Here is a 13,978-nt window from a genome sequence, read left to right on the forward strand (position 1 = left end):
TTACACTTAGATCTCAGACGTAATGAGGGATCTAAGTGCTTGTGCTACTCAACATTGGAGGAGCCAATTGCTGGTTCAGCCATCAGATCAGAAAGCCTCAATTTGAGAAGATTTTGTAAATCTGTAAAAACATCTGACCATATATATATGTATATATATATATATATATACCTGGAATAAATAATAACCAAGTCAAGTTTGATAAAAAAGTTATTAAAGGAAAGCCACCTTTATTTTAGTATTCCTATAGAAATGCTGTATACACAATGACATTTTGTAGACTTTAGCAAGTAATGTGCAGGTTTACGCCACAACAATTCAGTGGTGGACGAAAAAGCAGCGAAAGCGACCACATCAAGCAACGTCAGACCCAAGCTGCTTGTTTGGTCATGTCAGTACATTTATGTATGGCATCAGCTCAGCAGTTATTACAACTTTATAAAAACTATTCAACCACCTGCATGACAAATACACATCTTTAAGGAATAAATACACATTCAGGTCAATGTAGAAAAAATATTGACTAAAAAACAATCTTCCTCTCTTTAAAGTCATATTTCAAGTCTGAGCGTATAATCGTTCAGTCATAATGAAACCAAATAAGCAGGGACTGTAATGTGTATGTGTGTGTGTGTGTGTGTGTGTGTGTGTGTGTGTGTGTGTGTGTGTAAGAGAGACATTAGCCTCAACAACTAAGATATTCAACATCAGGCACTTCCATACCCTGTAGCTTCAGGGTTCAGTTCTGGGGTCACACAGCGCTGACCCATTAGCCTCAGACCAATAGGACTCTACTGTGGGAGTTTCCACACATGATGTGTCACATCAACTTGTGTGTCCTGTGGGCCCATAGTCAGTAGTGTGCTACAGTGTTTATTACAGCAAATCCATCTGTGAATAGGTGGCGAACTGTAAATGAATGTCTTCTAATAACTTCATTTATTTCCCCAACATCATCTGAATTATGACAAATGACCATACAGCATTAGTACCATATTCAGAACCACATTTTAAACTTTTATGTTGAATAAAACCCCAAGTCTTCACGCGCTTCGTTTTAGTAACTAAGGCTTTTTATGAGTGAAGTAATTTGAATCAGACTTTTTTCTTTTCTTTTGCTTTGTTCATCCTTAACCCGTCTCCGATTAACCTCTCACTTCTGTTACGAGAAAAAGTTTAATTCAGGGTGTTTTAAACTTGCCGGCTCTAAGGACGGTGCTGTAACTGTTTGGTTCTTTGTCAGGCCCCTCACAAAGGTCATGGTGTTCAGTTAAAAGCAAAAGGAAAGTGTGCAAAAATCCAACAGGTGTATAACATCTTTCAGCGATTAAACCACTAACCATTATTCTGACAGTGTTCACTTTATTTCAAGCAATCATTTGGTTAAAGTATATGTCATTTCTGAATTATTAATTAGGAACTGAGCTAATATGAGATTAGAGATTGTGTCGGACCTAAGCTTCAAATGCTCCTCAAGGTCAAGAAGGAACCTTTAAGTCTGGACAAAATAGAAATTTGACATTTCCATGACAACTAATCACAGGTTTTTGTTTACTGTGCTTCTATATATCAAGAAGCTGTACTTAGAATTATGTCATAAACATAATGGTTTGATTTCCATTTATACATTTATAAAGTTAATAAAGTTAAGTTAATTAAGCAGCTGAATGCAGCAGTGAGCATCATCTGTAGTATCTTGACTGTCACTGCATTAGTATGAAGCCACATTTAGAGTAGCTTTATTTAATAGTTAGGTCATTAATAATCATAACTTACTCAAGGAGGCATATAAAGGTTGGACACTGGCACGAAGTATTACTTATTAAAAAGTGTTTCCCTATAATAAGTTGCAAGAAACTAAATTAATTCATTTTTGTGAAACTTGAAAGTTTGAACTAAAAGGTTAATTTAGTTTAGTTCATACAGTGCAACTTCGTGGTACATTCTGTTATCATGACTCTGTCGTGTTTTAGAATGAAGTGGACATTGTAAACTACATTGTGTGACCTTGCACTGATATACCTGTACTAGAGGAGAAAGGCATGCAGGCGGATCAACTCACCTCTGTGAGAATTCTGAAACGCATACAAGACTAAGCCACATGTTGTACAGTACTAACAGTCTATGTGTTACAAGTTACAGATACAGCACGGCGTGTTAGTATGGAACTGACGGCTGAGTCCATTGTACTGTAGTTTGGAGTATGTACAGTGTGTTGAGTCCATTATTAATAAGATCAGGTGGTGTGGAATAAACAAAATCCAGCCAGGTTTACATGCACGGAAGACTCCAGAAGACCTATGTATCTTGTTCTCACATCAATGTCGAAAGTAGCCGAGTTCTAATGTTGTGTTACTTTTCATTTCTGAGGATATAATGTTAGCATTAGTTAGGATATCTGTCCATATTTTAGAAATTCAAATAAAACTACAGGTTACAGGTATTTAAATGAGCCTTTATCCAGACTTCAGCTTCCATCCAGGTGAGTCTGTGCATGTAAAGACTGCAAAGGGAGGAGGGAAAAGGCTAAACACCACTTGGATAACATGTGTAAGTTGGTACCTTACTCTCAACCTAGTTTCATTCCACTGCATTCACACCTCCAGGCCCAAGCCCCTGAAGAAGCCTTTGGCCACTCTTGACTCTCTGAAAGTCACTGTGAGAGAGTTGAGGGAGATGTCTGTGACTGTCACCTCTCCCGAACCGATGATCGGTCGCCAGGAACTGTTTGGCATCTCTGACGCGGTGATCTCGTCGGGTCCAACAGCAGAGCTCCACTTGTCTGTCTCCTCCTGTTCTGAATGAGGCGAGAACATCAAGACAAGGGTAGTGTTACAGTCAGTAACTGATGGCTGTTCTTGAGTTAACCTCTCAAACGATGAGCTCACAAACACAGAATGGGATGCAAGGTGCTGCATGTAGCTTGTAGATCAAGCTCTATGATGTTGTTTACAGTGGGTCAGGTACACTAGGGTCTAATGGTGATTAAAGTCCAACATCTGACACATTTACCATTAAGAATGCCCCTGGACATCTCTTTAGTCTCTTTACCCACTGCTGTTTCCTCTTCCATGTCCTCCTCAGTGCCTATGACATCCTCCCCATCCTCTCCTCTGCCTTCCCACTCCGCCTGTGTAGGACTTGGAGGGTTCGAGTCAAGGCACATGAACTGTGACGTCCTGGGTCTGCTTTTGCAATATGCCGCGTGTGATCGGGGGATCTGTGTGCAGTCACTGTATGTGTCGTCTTCGTCCTCAGGGATCAGGGAACGAGTCAGAGAGAGACGCAGGGGAGGTGGAGCCTTCTCTGGTGTCTTGTGAGCACTGCGGAGATCCATGGTGTAGACAGTATTCTAAGTTACAAAAACACATAAATGCATAACACAGACATAACTTAAAATGGTCAAAGACAAGACAGATCTTCAAGACAATTTTGTAACTGAATTATCCATCTATTCCCAAAACCCTTTATCCTTCTATGCTTACTCAATTTTTACTATGATGACCTAGAGGGGTGCTAAAGGATAATAGACTAAAGATGAAGCCTAGAAATATGCTTCCAATAACAGCAATGTAAAGGCAACCTTTTACTCAAGGACTAATCACTGTGATGTTGCATAGAATAGAAATAAATAAGTCTGAAGTCCAGACTTTACCTCCAAGAGAAGTCTTTTGGTTTTGGATCCTTTTCTTCTGTGACCCAAAGCTCGAACTCTCTGCTCTCTAGCATAAAAAGGAAGACAATCACCCATGGTAGCCTGACTGATTCACCTCTTAAAGGAAAACTTTACCGATTTTTGACCATAATGACCTTGGGTAATATTTAAGAATGACACTCAGATTGAGAAATTATCTTTTATTCCCCCGGTAAGACGCCTCGGCAGATGGTTTGCCGTGGGCTCAAAAACTACAACAGGCAGCCGACAGTGGGGAGATCCGACCACAGGGCAGTTTACAGGAGCTGTGAGCAGGAGACAGCTGGTGGTCTGCACCACACGCCGATGTGAACGTCTGAATTTCCCTGTGCTGAATTTCATCCCTGCTGATATCGTTCAGATAAAGTTGTGGATTCTTCCGCTGACGACACACCGTCAGTATTGGGCTACATGTGGACAGAGAAGCTGGAAACTAGCTTCAGAATACCGAGAAGAAACTAGGAAAAACAGCCAGGACAGAACGGTTGAATGAGCACAGAGTAAGTAATATATTCAACTGTTTATTGTTTTAGCTTGCGCTGTGAAGTTAAGTAAAGTTATGAGCTGCTGTTCGTGTGTTTTAGACTGTCAGGAGTATTGTTAGCTTATGTTGCTAACACTAGCTTGTGTATTAGCTCTGAGTGGCTGGCAGCATCTACTGTAGTTCCATATCCAGCTCTCTGCTGTGGGTGCTGTACTTGGGCTCATACAACTAACCACAGATATTAGACTGTGCGTGCTGAAGTACTCTATCTATCTATGCTATCTTCTAAATAATCTACAGTGGGACCTCCAGCCATTAATTATAAGTGCTGTACACGTGTGCGAGGAAAACAATGCGCTCCAGCAGGCTGGCGCCGCACCCTCTCGATTGGACCCCGCCCCCTCTCAGCCTGGCTCCGCCCCCTTTTAGTCCGACCGTTGCTGGGGCAGGTACAGAGGAAACCAGGAAGCACTAGTTGTAGTCTGTGAACCCATAGCAAGGAATCCGCCAGTCTGGGTTGGAAGAGGATTGACTGATAACTTCTTTAAATGAATTATGGAGAAGTGTCCCTTCATTCTTAAATACTACCCAACATTGTTTTGGTCAACACTCATTAAAAATCAGTGAAGTTTTCTTTTAAGGGTTGCAGGGACATTGCGCCCATCCCATCCTTCAACTGGGACACAGGATGCACACCAACACAAGCAGTATAATGTCTGGAAATGTGTGTAACATGTTGTAACAAACATGTAACTTTTGAATGAGTGGAAAAAAGTGGAACCTTACTTCTCTTCATAGGCCTGTACCAGGCGCCGGTCCAGAATGTGTTCCTCAGGTTCCCATGTGCTGTATCTGTAAAATACAACAATGTTTATTAAAAAGCTTCCCATTTGCTTTTATTAACTTCCTTCATTTAATGTGTTATTGCATTCACTCACATTATTAAGTCTGTTGTATTGTTTGACATTGGCATTTTACATTAAAAAAAGATATTAAAACAGTTACTATGTCTTGGCTGAAAGACCTCACACAAGGGCTCCATCTTCTTCGGTTCCACACAAACAGTAACTATGTGCTGAGCAAGTGGACACAGTGGACAGTTTCATCTACAGAAAGTCAACCAGTCATTACGTTTCTCTACATACGACATGCTATGTTATCTCAATTAAAAAGCATAACACATTTCTGATGTGTTCATTTTATATGGCCCTGGTACTATTCTGTGTTTATGTACTGTATGTAAATTGGATGCATATTTGTATCTTTCATATAAACCATTTATACTTACTTTGGAGGCCACCCCTTCCACTTCAACAAATACTCCACATTCCCCTGTAACGACACAGGCTGGGCATTACAATCACAGGATGTAGTGTAAATAAAAATTAAATTATACCCTACATTTAAAATAAGTACTGTATAATATAATATAGCATTCTTATTATACAGTACTTATTATATATTATAATAAGTACTGTATGTATACATATGTTGCCATTTCATCAACCAAGAATTAACACAAACCATAGACTGTACTGTTAAGTATCCATTTACAAACTAAACCACTCAGAGTTAATCATCCTCTGTGACATCATCTGCTAACGATTCCAAAGCTCTTAAAGTATTTGAGGGTGAAGTCATCACTTTTCAATATGGTTTCATTTTACTCATTTGGTTCCTGCACATGGTACGAAATGTAACAGAAACTGGGTGAGATTTATAAGCTTTATTAAGAGAGAATTTATTTTAGCCATGCTCTTAATTGTAGGTTTAATAAGAAATTAAATGTAAATGTTCAAAATGACTACAAAGTTGTTTTCGGGGATTATTACTTATGGTTAGTAATAATTAATTCAATCACCCAACCAACCATTAAAAATGTCAACAAACGTATCACTTTTCAAAATAATACTTATTATTATACTGGAACAATTTGGAAACAAAATAGCTAAACGGCTAAACTATAGTAAACAGAGCAGTTTGAAGGGGCCATCCCGCTTTTCAGGCCCAATTATTTCTAGCGGCGCACCTGCATCTGTCAACACCATATGGTGTTTAGATCCAAAAGCCAATTAGCGGACAAACGGGCCTGAAACGAAGGTGTTTCATAGACTGCGCGTCTCCCTCCTCCTAATGCAGCACATCAAGCTGCGGGGCAGTGACAACACACTCCGCGTTACGTCCTCCTTCAACCTGCCTCCTCAACGCAGCCTGCCCTCCGCTAACCACGTCCGTCGCTGTTCAGTTCAGCTCTCAACAGTTTATTAGCATCGCATCCCGCTAAGACCGCGTCTCCTCCAAAAGCGGATAAACGGGCTGACATTTTAAAGCTGTTACCTTTCTTACTCTTTTCTTGACCACTGACTCCACGGCAAAGACTTGCTCTCCGATCGCTGACAGCTCCATCGCTGCACGCCACGCGCCGTCGGCGTTTAACTGTCAAACTATGGCTTTCCTCGTCTCCAAACTAAGCTAACGTGAAGCGCTGATGACGGACTCCCTCGGCTCGGTCTTCTCGCGCGCGCGCCCTGTTTTCCGGATAGTTTAAAGGCCCGTTTGTGCGGTGCGCCTTCCCGGTACTGGATCCTTCCATCCGTCCAGTGACTTTACAAAATCTGCGACACATCTGCACAGCGCTTCGCGCGCCCCCGTGCCCCAGAGCGCGCCCCCCCCCCCGAGCCCTCGCGCGGCACCGGCTGCCTCGTCGTCGTCATACTTCACACAGCGCGTGATAAAAAACGTCCAGGCAACGAGAGATCACGACGTGCAACTCATCGGAAGTAGTTGCAGTAATATTATTATATTATTATACATACATAACGTTAGTCTTACGCATTGTTTTATTTGATTATTTGGTTTTAACGTTAATTTCTATACAAATAAATAATGCCCAAACCTTATAAAGACAAAGACTTAGAAAGAGTCACAAGATTATTTAAGATTATTGAAAGAGGTCAAGTATTTCCACAATTTGTCAACTTAAAACCATGAATGTAAATGTTAGTTATTGGGAAGATTCAAGTAGAATGATAATGATTAACGATTTTCAAATAAATATTTAGACTGTAAACTAAGAGTCTCGTATTTTTTTATGTAAAGTTTGAATTTAACCTCAAATCTAATATGCAACGTACCTACTTACTTGACAAAATAAAAAGAATATATTTCTGAGGACCCATGGTTAATATACAGAAGGTTAGCATTACAACTGAAATGAGCAACAGTTACTGAGTAAATTCACTTACTTTCTGACGCCGATCAGAGCATGAAAGACCCTTTCAGAGCAATTATTGTAAGAACCCATTAATTTACTCACACTGTAACTTATCCATAAAGTGCAATTTGTAAGCATTTTATTTCAATGCAAAAAAAGAAACAAAATACAGTGACAATCAGGATTCCTTTAAGAGGAAAGGCTGAATGGATTGTCATGGCAAAAAAGCTAATGTTGAATTCAACTGTGAGCCACTAGTCATAACATGATGGGGTCCAAAAAGCTCTCTGATGGTTCACCGCAGGTTCACTTGGATAGAACATGACATGTAAGGTGCACAGACTGAGCCTGAATTGAAGGTGTCCATTCCAAAATAAAACATGCACCACTGAAAAACAGAATCCCGTGTTTATAAAATCACAAATTCAAAATTGTAAATAACAGATAGTCCTTGGCTGAGAAAAGTGAAACCATTGTCAGAGATGAATTACGATGTGGTTGAACATCAGCCGTCGCTTCTATAAACCTATGATAAATTGGTGCTTTGGAATAAATCTAAAATGGCATCAAAATACACAGCCCCCCCTCAATCTCCATAGCAACAAGTATATACCTATTGTAAACAAGTTAAGGCCAATGTTGTCGTAAACAGACAATACACATACACACATAACAGTTCCTCTTAGGATGATACATCTGAAAGCTACAACAGTGGAATCTCTTGTAGGACTCATTCAACAGCCCATCAAACCGAGCTTTCCCTCCATGTTTTCCAGATTATTCTCTTCTCACTTAAGTCTCAACTGCATCCTTCCACTGCTTATCAAACTGACAACGTCCCTTCTCACCCACAACCACCAAACCCCTCCACAGAGCAAAGCCTGACACATTACAGATCCCTGCTTACTGCATAGGACGGAAACAATCAATGGCACATTGCAAAGCTGTGTTTGGCAGGTTTGACAAGAGATGATTAAAAATTGGAGCCCTGCATAAGTTAAACTCCTGTGCTACAGAGGGCTGCTATTGTTATGACCCTTGGACCAGTCTGGAACCAAAGGGGAAAAATAACTAATAAAAAAAAGACACTACACTGTACAAGACATCATAGTGACCCTAGTCAAGTGATATGAATAAATAAAAAAGTTTTCCATATGACACAGTCCAGACTAAGTTTGCCATTGAAGGGGAAATGGTAAAGATGCTAAAATTACCAATAGCCATTTTTTTAAGTCAAGTAGTTCATTAGATTGTTTAACATTTATGAGTCTGGAATTTGTGATTGAAAAATTATTGATTATCAAATTTCTTGCACTGGCTCTGTAAAGTTGGAACATCAGTGTTACCATGACTACTGGACGTTAGGTTGAGATATGCCAAAGCTAGCCATTAACTGCCATACTGCAACTGCACTTAGAAATATGCAATAACTAATAAAGTACGGCCACTTACTACTGTATGTTACATATTCTGGGAGATTCTGATTTGATTCTTAAACAAGTTGATCATTATTATACAATAATACAGCATAGTTCTACTAAAGTATAATAGTTGTAGTATTGCAATATCTTTTGAAGAAAAGCAGAGTTCATTACTAATCAGTAATAAAGCAAATGTGACCATTTCATCAATTGGAGACCAGCATCCAGCAGAGGGAGTGCTTGGCCCTGTTGTTGCATTGCTTTGTTGCCATATAAAACTATTGTGCCAGCACAGCCACTACACAGTACAGGCCCAGTCTGAAGCGATCGCAAGGTGAATGAAATACAAACTTGGCAATGTGATGAATCACATGAACAAGGTACATAGTGGAGGAGTGAGATGACGACACACCCTGGTGAATGTGGAGGCAGGATGTGGACAGAAGGAGACTCATGACATTAGGGTGGAGAAAGAAGCATAAATACACAACAGTGTAGTTTATGACAAAAGCAAGGAGGAGACAGGCAGATAAACAAGCGTTTTCCAGAAAGCCTGAACTTCTATGACTATGAAATCTCGAGCAGTACAAATTATGGAAAAAATAAACAAATCAAGAAATCAAAACCGATATTGAAAAATAGTCAATATATATAAAAACACAAGGAAAGCAGAAACAGAATAATAGCTTTTTAGAACTTTTTTTAAGTCTTCACTTTTTTGTGATTCTTTGATTCTCCCTGTAAAGTGTTTGCTTCTTCATTGCTGTGCATCTTATCAGAGAAGAGTCTAGCAATGGCTGTGTAAACAAAACCCAATAAAGAAAAAGGAAAATCTGCCCAACGTCCGTCGGCGTGAATGGTTGTGCGCGGTTCAACGTCCTCTTTTACTCATTCTGTGATTGGCTTGGCGGCCACGTTGGGCCTGTGGCCGGGTTTCTTAGCTCTTAGCCTTCAGACCGCCACGTCTGGTGAGCCTCCACTTCCTCCGAGACCACCAATAAGAGTTCACAGTTCTTCCCTCGCAGCTGCTGACGGAGAAACTTCCTGGGTTCGGGTAAAAACAGAAGCAAAGTTAATAGCAATTCTTGAATTCTTCCGATTTATGACAAACTATCTGGAGTTTCTCAGCCAGTCTCTGTGGCTCAATGAAAGATCCCATCACCATTAGCTCCATTGAGTGACTCAGGACTTGTTTGCAAATCAACACTAATCTGTTGCTTAATAGACTTTTAAAAGATTAAAGGCTGTTAAGACTCTACGGAAGCCACTGTATATTGACTCACTCATGTAGGTAGTACCAAAACATTAACTCAGTCAATTTGCTTATCATTACAATGGCCAATGTTGTCAGTGAGCGTTTATATGGTTTTATCACCCAGCCTTTCTTTAAGCGGTCTTTTGCTTACGATCAGTTTTGAATGATGATGAAATGATGACTACAGGTCATTTCAGTTCTGTTTCCTTGAAATGATTCTATTGCGATATTCTTTTTCAATCTCCAAAACTTCACTGAAATATGAATCTGTTGCAACACTTCTTGCAGTTACATCACACTGTAAAAACCTACAGCAGTGAAGGCCGTCAAGGCTTTGACTTTGAGAGGCTGATAAATTATCAAAGATCCATTCGTGTACACTAACAAGGAACAAACGAGTGATGCATTCATGACGGACGCATTTTGAAACCGATTTGACAAAATAACAGTAAACATCATTATGATAGTGAGCATCCGACACGGAAACACTTTCCCCTTTACTCTCACCTGAGCTCGTCTGGATTTCCGATGGGTTGAGGGCTCCGCAGCTTGGAGTCCAAGTTGTAGTAGTCTCCCCCCACCTCTCTGACACCGATCCAGTGCTGACGCTTGAGCGGCAGCCGGAGAGGCCCCCAGCGCATGTTGGAGGGCACATTCAGAATGAAGCCGGTCACATTGGACAGCTCAATGCTGCCTACGTCCCTGGAGAGAAAAGAAAAAAGGCAACATTCATTTCTTCTAAAGTTCTGGACGTTATCACAGGAGAAAGAATCAAGGTCTGTGGACGATACACTCCCAACTCTCTGATATTGTGAAGAATATTACAAAAGAATAACGCACTGTAGTATAAAAAAAAACTTATTGGAGCATGACGGCAATAATTATTATATCTGATATGCAATATCTAATCATTAAAACATGTTTTAATTATATGGTAGTGATTGAACTATCACCGTGTTCTAATAATCATGGACTATTAGAAAAAAGGTGTGTTGTTGCTAGAATGGGAGCAGCTATGACTTTGTTTCTCTTTAGGCTAAGACAGGAAACAGGAAAGTAGGAATGCTGATAAAACTGTCGCGTTGACTTTGTCAGCTGATGGGACTGCTGACTAATCAAAGGGTTCATTCAAGCTTTCTGAGTCGAACACTGAGGTGCAGACGAGAAGCTGGAAGGCACCTTTGCATTGTTTGCCTCATATTACATTATAGCACATTCTAGAATGGTTTGATGCTGCAGATGCCAAAGTTAAAAGACTGACTTTTACAATTGCAATTAGGGTCAAAAAGGAAGAAAAACATGGGATCAGGACCAATGACTTAACTTGTTGTTTTTGGTTCTGTCTGAGCCTTTAACCAAAGGGAGACAAAATACCTAATGTAGCTACAGTATAAAATGTTACATGTGGGCAGAGGAAATTTCAGCTTACCTTCTTTTATCCCACCAAACTGCCTCAAACCCTCGGGTCTGCAGGGCTGCCATGATTACATTTACATCGTAGTTCCCGTTTCCTAGCATGCTTTTCTTGTGCGGTGTCACCAAAGTGCTGGGAGAAAGCCTGTGAAGATTTGGACAGAGCAGTTAAGAAACAACAGTACTGTGGAATTTCAGTGCAGATTGTACAATTGCACACTGGCCCACCTCTGGTATATCTCCTGCAGTGTGTCCCGACTGAAGGCTGCCCCATCCTGGAAGACGTTGTTGAGAGCATGCAGGGCACACAGCTCCCTCCGTTGCTTCTCATGATAAATAGATGGAGGTGTCAGAGAGGATTGCAGCGGCGCTGGAGGGGTAAGGGATGAAGAGGAGGACGAGAGATCCTGCTGCTGCTGCTGCTGTTGCTGAGAGTCCCTGGAATCTCTGGACCTCCTGTCTTCCACACCAACTCCCACATCCCCCCCTCCTCCTCCACCTTTCTGCTTGCTGACCTTCCAGGGCATGCAGCCCAACTCCTGCAGGCCGCCTCGGCCTTTCCCCTTCCACTCACCAGCTGGACAGGGAGCGCTTCCCATACCTGGACTCTCAGCCCCGCCGCCACCACCTCCTCCAGCTCCTCCAGCTCCACCACAACCTCCACAACTACTACCTTCAGAATGCTACATTGGCATCACGACAACCATTGCCATGGCAACCTCTCAGCCCAGGGAGGAGAGGAGCTGCTCTCTCCGAGCACGGTCAGGAGCGAGGTGGAGGTGCTCAGGTAAATGAGACCTGTGGCTGTTACACAGCTCCTTCTCTCAAATGGGACTTTGAGAGAAAGAAAAACACGCAAAACGCTCCCAAAATGCTACCACTGGTTGTCCTCCGTGCGCGTGTCTGCTTCTTCCATCCTCTCCGCGTCCGCATGGGTCGACGGCTCTTTCCATCCAGACGCCGAGTCTACAGCTGTGCAGTTCTTTCCATCAGCAGCCCGCTGGCCGCGGAGCGCCACCTCCGCCGGAACGGATGCGGACGCACGGCAGACGAACACCTAGAGAGAAAGAGAAGCTGTGATTTGACCTGCGTCGCGAATGCACTCGCGTGAACTAGTTAGCGGACTGCCTCCCGTTAGCTGAAAAGCAGCGACGTGTCGAACAACACTTGAAATCAATGACTACGCGCCGATGTCGGAGGTAAACACTTCCAGCGGCGGAGCCGGACAGAGGAAGCAGGCTTTTAAGCTAGCGGGCGAAATGTGACAACAGGCTGCGTACGAAGGCGCACACGCGCGCCGGGGAGCGCACGCGGCCTGTAGCGGGGCGACACACATGTACAGATGTGGTAGATTTAACGTTAGTGTGCCGCCAGTCGTACGTGACTCCCGTGTCCACGGCGAACACAAACACAACGCCTCTTTCACGCCATGTAACTTCGTTCGCTTCCACCGACCTCGCGCCTGGCGTCTTCCCGACCGTCGTGTCACAGCTGGACGCTCGTCCACCACCGCGGCAGATGGACACAGTCCTTCTTGTTTTCCTACAGATTGTCCAGTCCTTTGTCTTTGCCACTTTTTTCCTGGTATCGCTCTCTCTCTCTCTCTCTCTCTCTCTCTCTCTCGCTCGCTCGCTCTCCGTCCGTCTCTCTCCCCGTCCGTGCACACGCGGACATGCGCAGTAGCGTCCCCCTGGCTCCATATTGCTGTCACCGCCTGCGTCATGTAGACTGAGGAGCAGTCCCTCCCCCGAGACTGCGAAAGCCACATTCTCACTGTATTTCTGCCTGTAGGGGTTACATTAACCATACAAATAGCGCAATATTTTAATGTTATTAAAATGTGTGTAAAATGTGTAAATTGTGTTTATGTGATTTTCATTGTAGGTCACATATTACCATGACCTCTTATAATGTATTCTGTTGCTGAATTAGTAAAGTTTGTCAAACATTTTTAGACAGTGATCACCCAAATTAGAAAACACATTAAAAAACAGTTAGTGGACAGATATTGAGGTCCTGGTCACACAGATTTCAAATTTCAGGAGACTTCCTTCACTATATACTGCACATCTTTTTGAATATGCCTTATATAACTCTTGAGGAGTCTGCCCTTTTTCGCACTTAAAAGCCTCAAAGTAGTACTGTATGTTACAAAAACAGTAAACTGGATCATTTAAGCATTTCAGTTTAAGAGTTTTATCTTTATACTTTATTATTGTAGTGGTGACACCAGAGGAAGCCAGGTCATCCTAGCAGGGCTATGGGTCCTAAGGTTTGTGGATGGAGCTGGGATGGGGCCTTTGTGTGCATAGTTCTGGGTAGATGTGATCAGGTGTAGGTTTTAGGTATATATGTTTAGCATAAAGGACTGTCAGTGTAACTGAATAGTGTGTTTATTTGGTTCAGTGTTGAGCACTGTGGAATAAGGATGTTTAAAGTGACCTCCCAGTGCAGAGGCGCAAGTGTCAGAGAAAAATACCACAGACAGTTAAGGTAA

General features: G+C 42.1%; 2 protein-coding genes across 8 annotated transcripts; both read right to left on the bottom strand.

Annotated features, from left to right (window-relative positions):
* Positions 1-192: 192 nt before the first annotated feature.
* On the bottom strand, positions 193-6,852 carry cbx7b (chromobox homolog 7b). Of its 7 annotated transcripts, none has more exons than XM_055504189.1 (7): positions 6,516-6,852; positions 5,467-5,510; positions 4,965-5,030; positions 3,656-3,722; positions 3,052-3,352; positions 2,601-2,792; positions 193-2,503 (listed from the first exon to the last, which is right to left on the bottom strand). In XM_055504189.1, the coding sequence occupies exons 1-7, from the start codon at positions 6,582-6,584 to the stop codon at positions 2,457-2,459; spliced, it is 786 nt and encodes a 261-aa protein (XP_055360164.1). In that variant the 5' UTR covers positions 6,585-6,852; the 3' UTR covers positions 193-2,456. The 7 variants fall into 7 exon arrangements, with proteins under 7 accessions (XP_055360164.1, XP_055360166.1, XP_055360162.1 ...); XM_055504191.1 differs by having other exon boundaries at positions 2,694-2,792; positions 3,013-3,352; XM_055504187.1 differs by having other exon boundaries at positions 3,013-3,352.
* A 657-nt stretch (positions 6,853-7,509) lies between these two features.
* Positions 7,510-13,139, bottom strand: josd1 (Josephin domain containing 1). Its single transcript, XM_029135038.3, has 5 exons — positions 12,937-13,139; positions 11,710-12,538; positions 11,498-11,626; positions 10,576-10,770; positions 7,510-9,857 (listed from the first exon to the last, which is right to left on the bottom strand). The coding sequence occupies exons 2-5, from the start codon at positions 12,078-12,080 to the stop codon at positions 9,758-9,760; spliced, it is 795 nt and encodes a 264-aa protein (XP_028990871.1). The 5' UTR covers positions 12,081-12,538; positions 12,937-13,139; the 3' UTR covers positions 7,510-9,757.
* Positions 13,140-13,978: the final 839 nt, after the last annotated feature.

This window comes from Betta splendens, chromosome 19 (assembly GCF_900634795.4).
Source record: "Betta splendens chromosome 19, fBetSpl5.4, whole genome shotgun sequence".
NCBI classification, from domain to species: Eukaryota; Metazoa; Chordata; class Actinopteri; order Anabantiformes; family Osphronemidae; genus Betta; species Betta splendens.